The following is an 18,575-nucleotide window of genomic DNA, read 5'->3' as shown; positions in this document are numbered from 1 at the left end:
ACTGCATTACCTGTTTAAAGGCCTGGAGGACTTCTTGCCTCTGACTAAAGTGCCTGAAGAGTAGCTGAAGTGCCCCAGATACTAATGGGGGATAGTCATGCATTGTTAAATGGAGCAAAACTCTCAAGAAAGTTCTGCCGCCATGATCATCCAAATCTAGTGGTGTATTCTCTTCACTAAAAACACAAAATATAACAACATTAAAATGAAAGTAAGAACTCTTACTTTTTAAGTAAGCTTAAGGATAGTCCAGTTTCCCTGACTGTATTTCATTTGGTGTTAGGAGAAAGAAAGCACTATAAATTAAAATTGAATATAAAGTCAGTTATTTAACCACCAGTGGAAAGTGAATGACAGCTTCTTCATTAGCAACTTTCTCCCTTTGTACTTCTCTCAACACATCTGCATTTTGTCCTTGAAAATTAGTAACTTCTTTCTCTCATTGACTGCCAAACTTTTTAGGTGAGCTCTACCCAGTTTGCCTTCATAATGTTGGAACATTCAACATTCATATTTTATCACAATAAAGATATTTTATCCCCACTCATCACTGCATTCCTGTAATGTAGAATGCGACCCAACGTTGTAGCACACAATAAAAGATGCTCCTAAACTACAGCATTAGTTTCCCTCCAACCTATTTGTTTTATTTTTCTTTATTGATGGAGCATGAATAACCTCCACTTCTTAGATATAAAAATTCCCTATGTGTATTTTAGCAAAGAAAAGGACAAGCAAAGGAAAGAACAAGAGAACTGAATAAAATAGATGAAACCTCATTTAAATCTGGTAAACTGAAAAGATCTAAGCATTATAGTGCATGGCCAATATCATTTGCTTGTTTATTAAATGTGTTTTTCAAAGGAAGTCAATGTTGGAGGCTTATATGTAACTAAGTGGGTTCTCAAATAATTGGTACAAGCAATTTGAATGCTCACAAATATTTTGGCCAGGTAGCTACATCTGTACTTTTGAGAACATATTCATCCTCCATTCTTGGGAAACAGTTGCCAAGACAGTATTGCTCAATCACAAAAGAGTCCCAGAGGGCACAAAAAGAGATACCCATGGGCACACTAATAGTGTACAGTGAACCCTCAGAATTTATCCTCTAAAACTATGAACATCAGGTTTCCAGAAACTATTTTACACATAGTTGAGAACAAAAGAATACAAATTGCCATAGTTTACTTTCCTGCCTCCAAATATCCCTTCTGCTTGTTCTTCAATATTTTCAAAGTCAAGAGCACCTGTAAAGGAAAACAAATAATGTGGTCTATGCTGAGTTCAGATAACAATGAAACAATAATTCAAATCAAGCCATCAACCACCACCCCCACTCTTTCTGAATAATAAAATAAGTGAACTATAAGAACTTACATCTAACAAACAAGGCAGTTTTTCCTGCTTCAAAACTGTAAAAGCATTATATAAATTAAGCCAGTGAGGGAAATGAAAACAGTTTCCACAGAAATTGCTTAATGGAACAATTTATACTAAGACAGATAGCTAGTAGCAGAAGATGTTCTATTTTAAAAAAATATTTTAAAACATACTCTTGTCATTTTCCCAGTTCAGCAGAAGATGAATAAGCAACTTGTACATTATCCATCTGTGCTTTTCTCCTCCTAATACCACTCATTCACAAATTCACATGTGAAAAGATACTATGTTTATGAACTGTATCATAGAATATATGAACAGTAGCTCTATCAGTAACTCAAAGATCTCACGTTTCACTCAAGTACATAAATCAAAATATACTGATCACAATATTTAGAAACCTTCCCCAATCTGGCTTCTTCCAGAGATATGGGACTGCAACTCTCAACGCCAGCCCAAAGATACAAGAAATGTTGCTTTATTTTATTCTGAGCTGCTCTAGATATTAATTGCCACAAGAAATAGCCTAAAAAGTATTGCTATTTATACTGACTAAAGTCAATATTACAGGACATTTTGAGTGTGTTAGACTAGAAAAGAATGTGCTAATCTTGTACAAGACAAAAATATTCCCTCCTGTCATAAAAAAAGTCAATGGGGGAAAAGTTGAAACTGCCAAAAGGTGTTTCAAATGTTAATGCAAAACATCAACATGAAAATTGATATATTTAAGCTTTCGTGACGCAAAATGCACCACCAATAGCCTGAAAACCATCTCATAAATCTTAAAAATAATGGGCCAATACTTTCTTTAGTGCCTCTTTTGATGAGTGAGGGCATCTCAATGGAAGGGATCCATCATCAGCAAGAGAAAAAACAGCAGCTCCCAAGCTGAAAAACATTTGCTTGTACTCTGTAATGCAACAATATGCAAATTACTGACCTGGTACATTTGGCATTTCTTGATTATTGCTCCCTGAAGGTGAATCAGATGTCTGTGCATTGCTTTCATCAAATTCTCGTTTAAATATACATAGAAGGCATGAGATTCGGTAATCCAATCTCACATTCAAAATAAACTGGTGGTTCCAATGTTTTAATAAAAATGAAAACAATATTAATTATACAATGTTATCCAGGTTGTATTCCAAGAGACAAATAAGCTTAAACTGTGATGGATCTTAGGTTACCAAATTTAAAGATTCAATGAACTTTAGCCAAAAATGCATGATATAAACAGAAACAATAACAAATCATAACTGAAGTTATTTTCTATACTTAAAATCAACTGAAGTAAGAAGAAATTTCATCTGAATCAATAGTGATTTGAGAGAACAACAGCACAGTTTCATGCAGTTTTGAGACCTCTAAAGATAATGAAAAAAAAACTGTAAATCTAGTGGATTGATTTGTTGCCTTCTTTCTAAGGCTGAAATAGAGCAGTAAGAGCAGAACAGACATTGCTAGGGGGCTGAGTTAAATGTATCATCAGCTTAGACCTGTTGCATTCTCACAAGGATTCCAATTCCAACTCCTCCTGAATTTCGTTTAGCCTTATCCGGCACCAGTTTACTGTTGATGAGATTCTTGTGCATAGGCTTGAATAAATCTTCTATGTTGCTAACGAGTGGTCCTAATTCTTCATGCCTGACAGAAGCTTACATCTGATTTATATTAGCATTAGAATTGAAATAAACACTGTTTGAGAATACCAGGTAAAGTCTGGAAAAACAGTACTATTGGTAATCAGTCTTTTAAAGTGTTCATTGTACAGTATTGTAAAAAAATGGATTGTCTAAAACTGTTGAATAGCACTATAACTCTATTAAACATATTCTGACCATACATATAACTATATGATTTCAATGGGATGTATTTAAGTGACCCAAAGTCACTTCAACAGTGAGGGAGGACAACATATAAATGTAATAAAAGAATTTAATAAATAAATTCTTACATTATCGTTAGTGTTGGATATAAATGATTCCAAATTTACAGATAATCAATATTTGTGAGAAATAACAACAAAAATGGTACATTTTTTTTAACAAATTAAGACATTTAATCTTTCTAACTAGAGATACCAGAAAATAAATCTGTATGTCCAATCACTTCTATATAGACATATCTCCTTGCTCAAGCTTTATCATTCATTCATTCAATCAATAAATTTTATACTACTATCTCTCCTACATGGTGATTCTGGGAGTCTTACAAATATATAGCAGGCATGAAAATCTTCAGTTTCCTAAATTTTCTCAAGATTCTTTCAAGAATGTATGTCTAAGAAAGAACTGAGTTATATAGAAAGATATGCTGTAACTTTATATATGTTGATTTGAATAGTGTTCGAATGTCTGCAGAATTAAACAGTAGACAAATTGTGCAAGGCTTAAAAGAGGTTCTGAAAAATGCTTAAGACTTTGAATTACTGTTAGTGGAGCACGCCAGCTTCCTAAACATTTCTACTGAATTGCTCTGCTCCTCATCTTTTCAATAATATTTTCCTTCTACTTATTCAGTGATTTACTGAAAAAGATTCATGAACAATTATGTTACTGTTAATATAGTTGGGAAAAAACATTTGTTTGCTTCCAATTCTAATTGTGTTCAATAAAAATCAAAACCACATAAGAATGAATTGACATCAGCAAAAATGTCCATGCCGTGTCATCTGAACTATACCTGGAGGATTTCAATTATTTTCAGTTTGGTATCCATTACAAGGATGTCCTCTTTCTCGGGTTCAACTTGCTTCACGTTACCTTCTGGGACAGCAGCCAAGGGTGTCATAGGCAAGAACCCACCACCTCTGAGTACCACTTGGGTCATAAGCTCTCCAACACCATGGATCGATCTCATCACATTGCTCCCTTCAGAAACAGATAAATACCCCAGACAAATATTTTAAATTCGAATTTATTTATTTATTTATTTCCTACATTTATTATTTTTATAAATAACTCAAGGTGATAAACATATCTAATACTCCTTCCTCTTCCTATTTTCTCCACAACAAAAACTCGGTGAGGTGAGGTGAGGTGAGTTGGGCTAAGAGAAACTAACTGGCCTAAAGTCACCCAGCCAGCTTTCATATCTAAAGTGGGACTAGAACTCACAGTCTCCTGCTTTCTAGCCTGGTACCTTAAACACTAGACCAACTGGCTCTAATATATGACTGCAGAACTAAAGTTGCATAATTCTTAATCAAGAGAAATCTCATCTCACTGTTATAGAACATGTGACAGTTCTATACAGTACATTATTGAAGTATAACTATGCCATCTCTAGTATTATCTAATTATGCACAAAAAGCTGACATAGATGCTAAAAATCATACACTGCTCAAAAAAATAAAGGGAACACAAAAATAAGACATCCTAGATCTGAATGAATGAAATATTCTTATTAAATACTTTGTTCATTACATAGTTGAATGTGCTGACAACAAAATCACACAAAAATTATCAATGGAAATCAAATTTAGCAACCCATGGAGGTCTGGATTTGGAGTTACACTCAAAATTAAAGTGGGAAAAAACACTAAAGGCTGATCCAACTTTGATGTAATGTCCTTAAAACAAGTCAAAATGAGGCTCAGTAGTGTGTGTGCCCTTCACGTGCCTGAATGACCTCCCTACAATGCCTGGGAGCGCTCCTGATGAGGTGGCGGATGGTCTCCTGAGGGATCTCCTCCCACACCTGGACTAAAGCATCCCCCAACTCCTGGACAGTCTGTGGTGCAATGTGGCATTGGTGGCTGGAGCGAGACATGATGTCCCAGATGTGCTCAATTGGATTCAGGTCTGGGGAACGGGTGGGCCAGTCCATAGTAGCAATGCCTTCATCTTGCAGGAACTGCTGACACACTCCAGCCACATGAGGTTTAGCATTGCCGTGCATTAGGAGGAATCCAGGGCCAACCACACCAGCATGTGGTCTCACAAGGGGTCTGAGGATCTCATCTCGGTACCTCATGGCAGTCAGGCTACCTCTGGTGAGCACATGGAGGGCTGTGCGACCCCCTAAAGAAATGCCACCCCACACCATTACTGACCCACTGCCAAACCAGTCATGCTGGAGGATGTTGCAGGTAGCAGAACGTTCTCCACAGCATCTCCAGACCCTGTCACATCTGTCACATGTGCTCAATGTGAACCTGCTTTCATCTGTGAAGAGCACAGGGCGCCAGTGGCAAATTTGCCAATCTTGGTGGCAATTTATCTTCTCTGGCAAATGCCAAACGTCCTGCATGGTGTTGGGCTGTAAGCACAACCCCCACCTGTGGACTTTGGGCCCTCATACCACCCTCATGGAGTCTGTTTCTGACTATTTGAGCAGCCACATGCACATTTGTGGCCTGCTGGAGGTCATTTTGCAAGGCTCTGGCAGTGCTCCTCCTGTCCCTCCTTGCACAAAGGTGGAAGTAACGGTCCTGATGCTGGGTTGTTGCCCTCCTACGGCCTCCTTCACATCTCCTAATGTACTGGCCTGTCTCCTGGTAGCGCCTCCATGCTCTGGACACTACGCAGACAGACATAGCAAATCTTCTTGCCACAGCTCGCATTGATGTGCCATCCTGGATGAGCTGCACTACCTGAGCCACTTGTGTGGGTTGTAGACTCCGTCTCATGCTACCACTAGAGTAAAAGCACCGCCAGCGTTCAAAAGTGACCAAACCATCAGCCAGAAAGCATAGGAACTGAGAAATGGTCTCTGGTCACCACCTGCAGAACCACTCCTTTATTGGGGATGTCTTGCTAACTGCCTATGCTTTCTACCTGTTGTCTACACAATAGCATGTGAAATTGATTGTCAATCAGTGTTGCTACCTAAGTGGACAGTTTGATTTCACAGAAGTGTGATTGACTTGGAGTTATATTGTGTTGTTTAAGTGTTCCCTTTATTTTTTTGAGCAGTGTATTTTTGGCCAACCTGAATAACTTGGTGTATGCTTTGTAAATAAGAAACTGAAACTACAAAGCACTTATTAAAATTTAAATCACTTTAAAGCATTGATATTTTGCTTGTTTCATAAATGCCATTTGGGTTTTGTTATACTAGTTCAAGAACCCTAGGAAAGATTGTGTTTATTTTTTTATAAAAGAAAAATTTCAGCATTCAGAAAGGTTCATGGAATGCCACAAAGCAGAGTGGTTTATTTTTTACATGCAATCAAATGGCACTAATTCTCTGTACTGACATTTTGCAAGATACTAACATAAATTACCATTCAAGGAATACTGTTTGTATCTTATTATAATGCATAATTTCAAACTCTCAAGATTGTAGGTGCAAGATTTAGTGTAATCTCACAAACTTACATCTCTGAATAATACAAATAAAATGTATAAATGTTGTAAATAAGATACTCAGCTCTACATTAGAATGAATTTGTAGGAAATACTATCCTGATTCTTAATGTGAAATGATTGTGAACAGCAATCTTACCCTGCACCTGTCCTGAGTAAAAAAACCTAAAGACCTTGTCATCCTCTTATTTGATGGGTCAAATGTCTCTCAATGTCTCTTCTACTTTTCCTTGCCATTCTTACCTTTACTTTCTTCCCCTTTTGTTGCCTTTGCAATAGGGAAAACAGTTGCAACATGAACACAGTCCAGAATAGCTAAGAGAATTTTTGTTAGTCTTAGAAGATCACAAAAATTGTAGAAGCCAAAATATATCAGATTTCGGGCTAAATTCACAACCTGTTTTTAAAAGAAAAAAAGAGAATCAGTTGTACTGGATATTTTTTTTACAAACTCAATATTGTTTTTAAAATTCATAAAATTGTCTAAGGTACCAAAGTCAGCCCTGAAAGTCATTTCCTGCCTTTTAATTAATTTTTAACATTCCTTGCCTTGTTGAAATTTTATATATTATTTTTATGCTTTTAATATTTTATTACACGCCACTCAGAATCTCCCTGTGAGGGAGGTGGGCAGTTGTCAAATCTGACAAATAAATAAATGTAGAAATAATATTTTATGCAAAATGGTAAGTTTCTAAATATCTTTATTCTAAAAAAAAAACATGCCAGTGCTATAGTATTGTACTGAATAATCAGTGCCTATGTTTTTTTTTTCAGATTTTATACTTCTTATTTTTTAGAGCTGATTTTTGTCCAGATAATTTACATTCTCTAATGTTGAGGGGACTGCTTATTTTCTGTTACTCTTTACATAATAAATGCAATACAACACAAAGGATAGCAAAAGAACAATTTCGTTTTAACATATCATTATATCTGTCAGCCATTTAATTATTATTATTTCTTTCCCACTGATTAGATGTTGGGAGTTTTTAATGACAAAAACATAGTGGGTAAAAACTTTTATCTATGATTTTGGAAAATCTCCAGCATTTATAGCAGTTGACAAATTTTCTAGGTCTTTTACATGAGGCAGATGGGAGCAAAACAAAGATCATAATTTCTGCAGCAGCCTCACATATTTGCCGAAAAGTCTTTCCAGAGAGGCCATTCAACATCTCCATTATGGCTTTTCAGTGCCACATGAAAACCTACTTGTTCGCTCAAGTATTTTAAGATACTGCTATTAGCATACTGAGATGTCTGCCATATTGTATTTCACTGCTGTTTCTATTGCATAGTTATTGCTTTAATTTGCTAGTAAACTTCCTATTCAAAGCAACCTACTGGGGACAGAAAGGTATAAAACTAAGCAAATAGGATAAGCTGCTGGAAAACATTTGAAGCTGTCTTTAACTATTGATATTCTTTTCAGCTAGTGCTGGGTTTACTAGCAGATTTTCTACATGGCAGAAATCTTTCTCTTTTCTTGCCCCCCTAATCTTTTTAACTCAATTTGGAAACTGAGTTTTAAATCTTTTTTTTTTTTTAATGCTGGTCAGGTGCGATGCAACTTATCTATGACTAAATCAACTGGTAGACTTGAGAAAATATACAAATATGTGTACATGATCTGACCACTGAGTCACTTATGGTTAGCATCACTAATACTTGGTCTTGCAGCTCAGCTTGATGCATAAAACATTTACCTCAAATGTGAGTTTATTTTTTTCTTTATCAGAAAATGGGAATCTTTGGCAAACAACATCTCTTAAATATTCCTCCACAAACTCCATAGTTTGTGCAAACCTCTCCTTGATTTCATCTTTGGAAGTTCCACTGCTGTCGTAGCTAAACAACAATTCAAAAACAAGAAAACAAAAACAAAAAATGTGACCATTTTTAAAAAGTCTTGCCTCCTTTTTTCCTTTAAAAAAAATGTACAAGAAATTTATTACTTGATTTAGATCAGGGGTGTCAAACTCACATCATCATGGCAGCATCATGTGACATATCAGGACTTCCCCCTCCCCTTGCTAAACTGGGCGTGGGCATGGCCAGCGTGTGACGCATCCGGCCTGTAAGCCAGGAGTTTGACAGTATTTTTATGAAAATACAGGGAATCCCCAACTTACAACAGTTCATTCATTGACCATTCAAAGTTACAATGGCACTGAAAAAAGGGACTTATGACCATTTTTCACACTTATGACCGTTGCAGCATTCTGATGGTCATGTGATCAAAATTCAGATGCTTAGACACCTGGTTCATATTTATGACAGTTGCAGTGTCCCGGGATCATGTGATCCCCTTTTGCGACCTTCTGACAAGCAAAGTCAAAGGGGAAGCTAGAGCCACTTACCAACTGTGTTGCTAACGTAACACCTGCAGTGATTCACTTAGCAGCTATGGCAAGAAAGGTCATAAAATGGGGCAAAACTCACTCAGCAAATGTCTTGCATAACAACATAAATTTTGGGCTCAACTGTGGTTCTAAGTTAACCAAAATATTATAATGTGTACAATTGTACAATTGTAGATTCTCACTCAATTAGTTTGTGTGTGTGTGTGTGTGTGTGTATTTATTACATTACGCAAACACAGCCTTGGAGTCCAAAATATTTACAGAATATTTTTGTATAATTTTATAATTTGCATAGAATGTGATGATACTGAAAATTCTTACCGGAAATAATATAGCAGGCGCTTTTTTCAAGTAACAGATTTTATTAGAAGGCATCAAATTTTATGAGCTGGAAAAGATGTTATTAGACTCTTTCTGATTTGTGAAGTTTTTTGAAACAGCTGGCTAACATAGCAATTCTCCCACAAGAGAATTCTTTAAGAGTAAGAAGAATCCCAAGGATTTAAGGTCACCATGCTTCATTGAGAGAATTCATTTGGTCACAAATACTCACTCATCAATTGCTATTTCAGATGGTATCTCTGACCATAGTCGAGCATATTTCACTGGCGTCACTTGTTCTTGTGGATCTCGGTCAACATGCATGTGCAACATCAGTCGACAAAATGAAGCTCTCAAGTCGTAAGGCAAATTTTCATCAGACATACAGCGAAGAATAAGGTCTACATCCAACTGTCCAGATATTTCATTTATAGCTAAGTACTGGCGATCAAGGCACATCCGAGCAAAAAGATTCAGCTGGTACCTTGTAAAGCAGAAGAAAAATTAGGAAAGTGTAATTTTACCTCAGAGATTGAAAAATCATCATCATAATCATGGCAGTTCGCATTAAATGAATTATAATAAAATTAATGAAAGATAAAAGATGCCAAGCACAACAGATCAGCTGTAATGAAGAAAGAGGTCTCACTCTCCATTACCAAAGGCTTGAGGTAGAACAATAGCAGAGTCGGGGACATCTGGATCTTGGGGGGGTGAGGGTGAAACCTCACTCTAAAGGTCAGGCACTGCTACAGAGAAGGTATACTTAACACATGATAAGATACATATTCTGATGTGAAGAGTGGGAAATCCATTTAATGTATAAATTAATCAGATTTTAAAATAGAGGATAAATTACACTGTGAATTTAGTTAACAAGCATTCATGCTTCAAGACTTCATTCCCTATTTAATTAAACTCGAAATTCTGCCACGAAACTGGAGCGGCTAACATTGTGCATATGTGTAAACTGGATCATGTACAAAACATATATTGTTAGTGTCTAAAATCCAGTTTCAAACTGGTAGATATTCTATGCTTACAGGACATGGAAATCATCAAACTTAAAAATGAAGCATTCTAATGAGGTTATAATGATGGCAGGGTGTCACTAAATTAACTTTTTTTATGTACGTTACATTACACAAACACAGCCTTGGAGTCCAAACTACTTACAGACTGTTTTGAATAACACTACCATATAGCCAATGCTTTTGAAAAATGTATCAGATTGACCAATGCTATTTACCTCTGAAAGAACAGCCTATATAAAGAACAAAACAACAGTTCTATATTTTAAAAAATAAAGAAGGATTTTCATGGTGACAACTGATTTTCCCAATCCTTTCGGTTATTTGTAATTCAGAAGCAGCCATATAAAACCACACTATGTACATGGTCACTGCATGAAGCAGAATAACTCCACGAAATTGTTATTGTACCAAGTTCTTTCCTATATCCAAATATCTATGGAGATTCTCAGTCATCCAGGTCATGGCTGTCCCAAACCCTGGCCCTTTAAATATAGCCATGAGACCTGTGGAAAGCATGCCTTTCCTTCCCCAGGCATTACCAACCTTTCCCCCCAGTAAAAAAAAAAAAGAAAAACTAGAGCAAAAACTTCATGCAGTATTAAAAAGAATAGAAAAGGAGGCTACTGTGTACTGTTTAATAGACTGTTAAATTGGCAAAATGGACTGCTAAATTGGCCACTCCCACCCAGTTACATGACAACCTAGCAATGCCTACTCAGTCACATGACCACCTACCACACGACCCCCAAATTATTCCCAGCAAGTCACATGACCACCAAGCCACGCCCAGCCAGTCATATGACCAAGCCATGCCCACCCAATCACATGACCACCAACACACTCAGAAATGAAGCCACACCCACAGAACCAGTTGTTAAAAAATCTGAATCCCACCCCTGCCCAAAGGTGTATTTTCAAGAGGCAACTGGACCTTCTGATTTTTATAGAGCACTACACACCAGAACAATTAGACACAAGGAGTTTTTTCCCAAATGCCATCACTCTGCTAAACAAATAATTCCCTCAACACTGTTCAACTATTTACAAAGTCTGCATTACTATTACTTTTGATCTTCTCATCACTCCTTATCACTCATCCCCTCCCATTTGTGACTGTATGACTGTAACTTTGTCATTTGTATCCTTACGATTTATATTTACTGTTTCCTAGTATGATTTTATTGTTTATTGTACCCTATGAATATTATTAAGTGTTGTACCTTATGATTCTTGACTCTTGATGAATGAATGTTTTCTTTTATGTACACTGAGAGCATTTGCACCAAGACAAATTCCTTATGTGTCCAATCACACGTGGCCAATAAAGAATTCTATTCTATTCTCTATTCTATTTGAAGACATTTCACTTCTTATTCAAGAACTTCTTCAAAGACAAAAACACCAGAAAGTCCAGTTGCCTCTTGAAAATGCATGTTTGGGGCTATATCCAAATAGTTCCAAATTGAAAATGCTTTTATAGGTAGCATTTAAAATTAACTATGAATATTAGAGTTCATTAGGCCATTTAATAAAATTGCAAGCAGCTCTAGTGTACACATTTCAGGATTATGCTACCAAAGCCAAAGGGTTACTTGTCATGTTAACCTGTAGTAGCTGAGGACATCCCGGTCTTCCTTCTGTCCTTCTTTAGCATCTTGTGCCAGCTCTCTGATACTCTTGCTACGGACCTCTTTGCTGCTGTCTCGCCAGAATAACCAGACTTCTTCTTCATCCTCACCAACCTCCAGTGAGTTCTCTCCAGATGATAACTCCTCAAACTCAAAACGAGACAGGACCAGTCTGGAGAATTTGCAAGAATGAAGAACAGTTACTTGTATTTCTACTTTCAGGGATGTATGGCTGGATTTCCATTAGATTTCAAAACCTGATGTAACATCACATCCTTTCAAGGTAATCCTCAATTTACCACCTTTCATTTAATGACTGTTTGAAGTTACAACGGTATGTGATTTACAGACAATCCTTGCACTTACAACCACTGCAGCATCCCCACAATCACATGATCAAAATTCAGGCGCCTCACAACTGGCATGTACTTATGATGGTTGCAGCATTCCAGAGTCTTAGTATCCCTATTTGAAACCTTCCCAGCCAGCTTTTGATAAGCAAAGTCAATAGGGAAAGCCAGGTTTACTTAACAACCACAAGATTCATTTAACAACAGTAAATGAATAACTGTGACTAAAAAAGTTGTAATATCGGACATGACTCATTCAACCACTGACTTGCTTATCAGTGGAAATGCTGGTCTCAAATGTGATCATAAGTTGAGGACTACCTATAGCCATGATGGCAAACCTATGGCACACATGCCACAAGTGGCATGCATAGCCATTTGTGCCAGCATATAAGCCACAGTCAAACCTACCTTACTGCGCATGCGCATACCTCACAGCTGATTTTTTTTTCGGTTGGTTTGAGGCCTTTTTCGGCCTCCAAGAGGCTTGGGAAAAGCCTCTGCAAGGCTCTTCAGGCCGAATTATAGGCCCGTTTCATTACTTCATTACAATACCGGAAGTGACAAAACGGGCCTATAATTTGGCTTTTTTCCAAGCCTCTGGGAAGCCAAAGAAGGCCTCAAACCAGCCGAAAAATCAGTTGTGAGGTGTAGTGCAGGTAAGGGGGTGGGGATTGCACGTGCATGCACAGGGGGCATGGGGAGGGGGGCGCACATTGCATTCTGGGTGCTGGCACAGGACCCCAAAAAGGTTAGCCACCACTGACCTATAGTAACAAATCATGCATTTTACAGCAATGGTTCTTATTGATTGTTTTAAAATCTATTTCATCAGGTATCGTCTAGTTCTAGGCTTATAAGCTGATTGGAGAATCCAGAAAGCACCCGTGCTATAAATAATTTTGCTATAAATAATTTCTACATTTTTTGTGTATTTCTTCCAAATTGGTAGTAATTTTATTTGCCACCTTTGCTATAGTTGTCTTCTTTCTAAAATGAAGAAATATATTTAAAAATATCTAAACTTACTTAGTCTCAATAAGTATGTCAGCATTTGCTGGATTTAATACAGCTTTACAAATCAGCTCCTGGGTGACCGGAATAGATTTGTTCATAGACACACAAAGATCAGAAAGATAGTCCAAGAATCTATTCAGAGAAGAAAACAAAGTCTACAAAATGGGCACAATATTCCAGATTCCACTAAACTATATTTTAAACAACATGCTAAAGATTTGCAGAAATATATTTGAGGCTTCATAGTACATAATTCCAAAGCTCTTGAGCTGATTTACCATTTTTGATCATCTAACACCTCCTTTTAAAAATCTTTAAATTTTAAAAATTGTTAAGATTCTCACAGAATCAAGAGGCATCCATTTTCAAATAGCAGCAGATTCCATTTCAATCAACTATACTAATCTATTATAATGTAACGTAGAATAAAGCTTTTTTTTTAAAAAAAAGAACTCCATTAAAATGTTAAACCAGTTGAGCGCAAAGAACAGGCATTTGGATAACCTGTTCAATATCTTGGGAATTATTAAAAGTCCAGTGATTAGGAGGGGTATCACAGTACAGCAGCAGAATAAAACATAAAGAAAAAGCAAATATATTAAAGTCCAAACTGCTAGTAGCCATATGGCTATCTGAGCCACAATTAAAATGCTCATGCCTTCTCTATTATTATTATTGTTTGTTTGCAGACAAATTGGTTAAAAAGCTTACCTGGGTTCTCGGTTTTTTCTTACAAGGCTAACAAAGGTATCAATCTCAGCAGCTGTGATGTGTTTCTCCAACAGTTTGCGATTGTTGTGGAGCAAGGCTGTTATAGTGTCTTCTGCTAAGACATCATAGCCAATTTGTTTCTGCATGAAGCCAAACTGCTTGGCTATATATTCCTGGCAAAGTATTAAAAGGGGTGAGGAAGAAAGAAAACAAATGCTAATTCCACTGTTTATAGATTTAAGGGAGTTATTGGTTGTTCTTAATCAAAAACTAGACATATTCCTAAGACTGAACCAGGTGTTCAGTCCTGATTTTCAGCCCAATTGCTATTCAAATTAAAAAATAGTTTATCCAGTTCACATTAAGCAACTGATAATTATTTTCCATTTGAAAGAAGTCCAAATATCAGATGGATGGAAGTTTGCAAGTTGAAGATCCACTCAGAATGAATGAATGATTCCACATTTAACTAATCCAAAGTAAAAAGTTATTCAGTTAGAAAATAAAAATCAGGTTGCGGGTATAGGATGGGATGTATCTGGCATGATATATAGCATTACTTAGTTCTTATGAAAAAGGTCCTGTGATTGTAGTTGGACACAAACCGAAAATAAGCAAGCAGCATGACATACCTGGGAACAGCACAAGTATAATTTCCAAATCATGGCAGTATCTCTACTCAGAATCTACATGAAGTACTGCATACAATCCCAGGAATTTAAGAACAGTTCAGAGAAATAACAGGTACATACAAAAGCATTGAGAGTAAGAGAAGTGGAAGAAGTTAGGAGTATTTAATCTTGAGAAAGATGCTGAAGGGGGGATAAATAAACAACATTTTTCATACATGGAAGGGTATCACACAGTAAAAGGTCACCACCTTGTTTTCTCTCATTCCAGATTGCAAAATGCAAATCATGGTTAGGTTAGCAGAAAGTTATGTTGTGATTAGTAAGAACTATTTGTCCTCACACCAAGAGCATTCTGTGTCACAAACAGAGACCAAAAAAGGCACTGGACTCATCTTCATTAGATGAGATACAGCAGAGACCAGCAATCTCTTAGGCATGCTTTCATTTGGAGCAGGTGCTTGGGACTTAGTGGCCTAAAAATGGCGTCTTCCAACTTGATGACTATGATTCTTGTCAAAAACAGAGAAGTGGCTTGCTATGGCTGACTTCTGGTATGTTTGTTCAATTTCTCAATCTACTGGTGATTAGGTCCATCCAAAAGCAGTTTATTTTTTTAGATGACCTAAGCTAGCTAGGTGCTGCAACCTGGTAAGGTTAAATTCTTTCAAATTTTACTCACTTGATTTTTCCTGTAGTCTTGTTGGGAGTGTCTTAACACTCTGTAACAGAGCCGGCAGATATGTCTGAAAGGAGCATGGCGTTGATCTCCGAGTTCCTCCAATCTCAGCATCGGCCCATCTCCACAGTCAGTAAATGGTGCTTGCAATAACTTGAAAATCTGGAGCATTATTTGAGGAAGGAAGAAATTACCTTTCCTATCATCACAGTCAGAAATGTGTATAAGCTCTTACTAATTACAAGAGTTGTATACTCTACCTGTTTTAGAATATTTTGCTCTCTCATTAGTTTTTGCCGTTCTCGGTTTGGCTTTGAGAACATGACTTCGAGTACATCTTGACCAGAATTTGTTCCACCAGTAACAAAATATACCAAATCTTCCAGCAACTTTGTAACAGACCTAGAGAGATTTTTTTTTAAAGAAGATCTACTTCTTAGTGCAAAATTTAATATCAGCATATCCCAAACAATAATGCATTCTGTAACTCTATTCCGTTAAGAAAACAGATACATACAAGACTATTTAATTCAAAACCAGTCTCAAAAATTCTTCAAATTCTTAAAAAGTATTAAGAAGTCCAAATTCAAGATGAGTTTAGCAATATTTTCTATTGCCTAAAATAATGTAGAATTTTCAATCTGGTTGTAGTCTTCACATGCTCTCACAAACATGGAGATTCTGTAAGACTGAATGATCCAATACAGTTTTAGCCATTTTTACAGTGCTTCTTTTTATTTCATTTTGAGCTCTGCAAATATTTCTGGAGGTATTGATACTGATACTACAAAAATGGATATAAAAGCTGTATTTCTTTAAAAATGGATTATGACCCTCTTACCTCCTTTCATTCTGAGTTACTGTTCCTTTCTCCAACTTGCCAGCAATGGAGCCCAATACTTTGCTTGCGTCGTTTGCAAAGTCCAAATCTCGAACTTCGGCAGGTGAAACTGGTACCACGGCAAAAGCTTCTTTGTCCTCTTTTACAGGAGAGGTGCCAATCTTTTTTTAAAAGGATAATTTTAGTACCCAAGAACAGAAGAAATGGTGGTAAGGAATGCATTAGAGAAATCGTGGTTGAAATTTTAATAGGAAACACTGTAGTGCACAAGTCAATTTCTTTCTTTTTTTCATAAGATATACATGAAACCCATATCTTTAAGTATTTCAATTATTTACTTAGGACAGTTGTGCCAGTATGCATCAGATACATTCATAAATGCAGGTTTATGGAAAAAGAGTTCCCCTCTTTGTCATTAGCAGAAATTGTAATTCTACCAAAAATATACAAAAATAGTAGGTTTAAGGCTGTTCCCTTAAGGAAGAAGTTTGCCAAGTACATTAGTTCAAAAATCTAGCAATCAGCACAGGGTCTTTATAATCAGTACAGGATCAGTACAAGTATGCTCACTTACACCTTGGTCACCTCCCAAATGGACTGTTACAACAAGCTCTACATAGAACTACCTTTAAAACTATCCAGAAGTTTAAATTTATCCAGAATGCAGCAATGCAGATAATTATCCGTACATCTCATTGTTCTCTTGTAATACTGCCAATAGGCTTCCACATGCAATTCCAGGTACTGATTGTTACCTTTAAAGCCTTACATGGCATAAGGCTGGGCTATTTGAAGGATCACACTCTTATAAGAACATGTGTGCTCCGCACATGCTTCCATGGGGAAGAGTATGATCCAGGTTCCTTCTTTTAAATCTCTTAGAATTAGAATGAGTTGGGTTATATATAAATTTTATTGAATTTACAATTAAAAAATAACATAACAACATTACATATGCAACAGAGAGAAAAAAAGAAGAAAGAAAGAAGAGAAAGAGAGAGGAAAAGAAAAAAAGCGCTCGGTCTTGCGACCGAAAAAGGAGAAAAAGAAGTATAAAAAGAGAGAAAAAAAACAAAGAGACGGAAGAAAAAAGAGAAAATACGTTAAAACCAAACAGATATTCTTTTTGACAGTCTGCAAGATCCAAGAATTAGAATGAGTTGGAAGGAACCTTGGAGGTCTCCTAGTCCAACCCCCTGCTTAGGCAGGAAACCCTACACCACTTCAGACAATTGGTTATCTAATCTCTTCTTTAAAACTTCCAGTGTTGGAGTATTTACAGTTTCTGGAGGCAAGTTGTTCCACTGATTAATTGTTCTAACTGTCAGGAAATTTCTCCTTAATTCTAAATTGCTTCTCTCCTTGATTAGTTTCCACTTCGTCATCTTATGGGACCCAGGAAATGTGCCTTTTCTGCAGTTGTACCTGTTCTCTGGAATGATCTCTCCCTGATGTGTGAGACCCCCCCACAACTCTTCTTATCTTTAGGAAAGTCCTTAAAATCTGGCTTTTCAAGCCAGGCATTGGGGCCAGAGGAGTGGGAGTCCCCTTGTAGTTCTATTGTTATATGACTTGTCATCAATTTATATTTATGTACTGTATTGTTCATTGTTACTTTTTTCTTTTTTGATATATGGCTTGTTTTTATCAATATGCTGTCCAGAGTTACATAGTTTTAGTTACGCAGCCCTACAAATCTTTAAAATAAATTAGTAATCCAGCACGCATCATTTAGGGGATACAAAAGACATTGGGAGCAAGTGCCATGATCCAAAAGTCTTTTGAATAATGTTTCTTTTCTTCCTACAAACATATGCACTTAAAACAAGTCATTCTCTTGTCCCAGTAATGAGTGAGGTTGGATAGTAGTGCTTTATTTAACCAATTTACTGTATTGTGAAATTGTAAGTTGTATCTACACTGAATTTACACTGAATTACAAACATGCAATATATAAATTCTTTTGTGTCTTCAGTCAGACTTATATCTGGCAATATCTATATACTTCTCTGGACAACAGTTTTCAAAGTGATTTGCCACTGCTTTCTTCTTACCAGGGCTCAGAGAAAGTAACTGCCCCAAACTGGCTCAGTGCCTAACACAAGACTAGAATTCATGTTCTCCTGTAATCTGATGCCTATCCATTACGCTAAACTTCTCAATTAAACATTATTACAGCTTTATAAATAATGTACTAGGTCAAATGTAATGGTCCTTGGTTCTCTCTAAGCTTGGTTCTTTTCTTGCAGATGTTTCATTACCCAAACTGGGTAACATCATCCGGATTAGCATTGATGACATTAT

At 36.6% G+C, this 18,575-nt stretch overlaps 1 protein-coding gene across 5 annotated transcripts in view; it reads right to left on the bottom strand.

Annotated features, from left to right (window-relative positions):
* ITPR1 (inositol 1,4,5-trisphosphate receptor type 1) overlaps positions 1-18,575 on the bottom strand; it is a 245,219-nt gene that overhangs the window by 124,162 nt on the left and 102,482 nt on the right. For all 5 annotated transcript variants that reach the window (XM_087923707.1, XM_087923703.1, XM_087923705.1 and 2 more), the window contains 13 exons: positions 16,272-16,432; positions 15,691-15,832; positions 15,434-15,592; positions 14,123-14,295; positions 13,424-13,543; positions 12,022-12,216; positions 9,615-9,866; positions 8,405-8,546; positions 6,939-7,092; positions 4,069-4,256; positions 2,327-2,462; positions 1,198-1,250; positions 11-178 (listed from right to left, as the gene is read on the bottom strand). In XM_087923707.1, the coding sequence (XP_087779833.1) occupies positions 11-178; positions 1,198-1,250; positions 2,327-2,462; positions 4,069-4,256; positions 6,939-7,092; positions 8,405-8,546; positions 9,615-9,866; positions 12,022-12,216; positions 13,424-13,543; positions 14,123-14,295; positions 15,434-15,592; positions 15,691-15,832; positions 16,272-16,432 (2,043 nt within the window). The remainder of the gene's footprint in view (positions 1-10; positions 179-1,197; positions 1,251-2,326; positions 2,463-4,068; positions 4,257-6,938; positions 7,093-8,404; positions 8,547-9,614; positions 9,867-12,021; positions 12,217-13,423; positions 13,544-14,122; positions 14,296-15,433; positions 15,593-15,690; positions 15,833-16,271; positions 16,433-18,575) is intronic.

The sequence above is a fragment of the Pseudonaja textilis genome, chromosome 2 (genome assembly GCF_049901715.1).
Source record: "Pseudonaja textilis isolate UNSWEBS1 chromosome 2, rPseTex1.2, whole genome shotgun sequence".
Classification (NCBI taxonomy): domain Eukaryota; kingdom Metazoa; phylum Chordata; class Lepidosauria; order Squamata; family Elapidae; genus Pseudonaja; species Pseudonaja textilis.
This window is presented reverse-complemented; position numbering and strand designations above follow the sequence as displayed.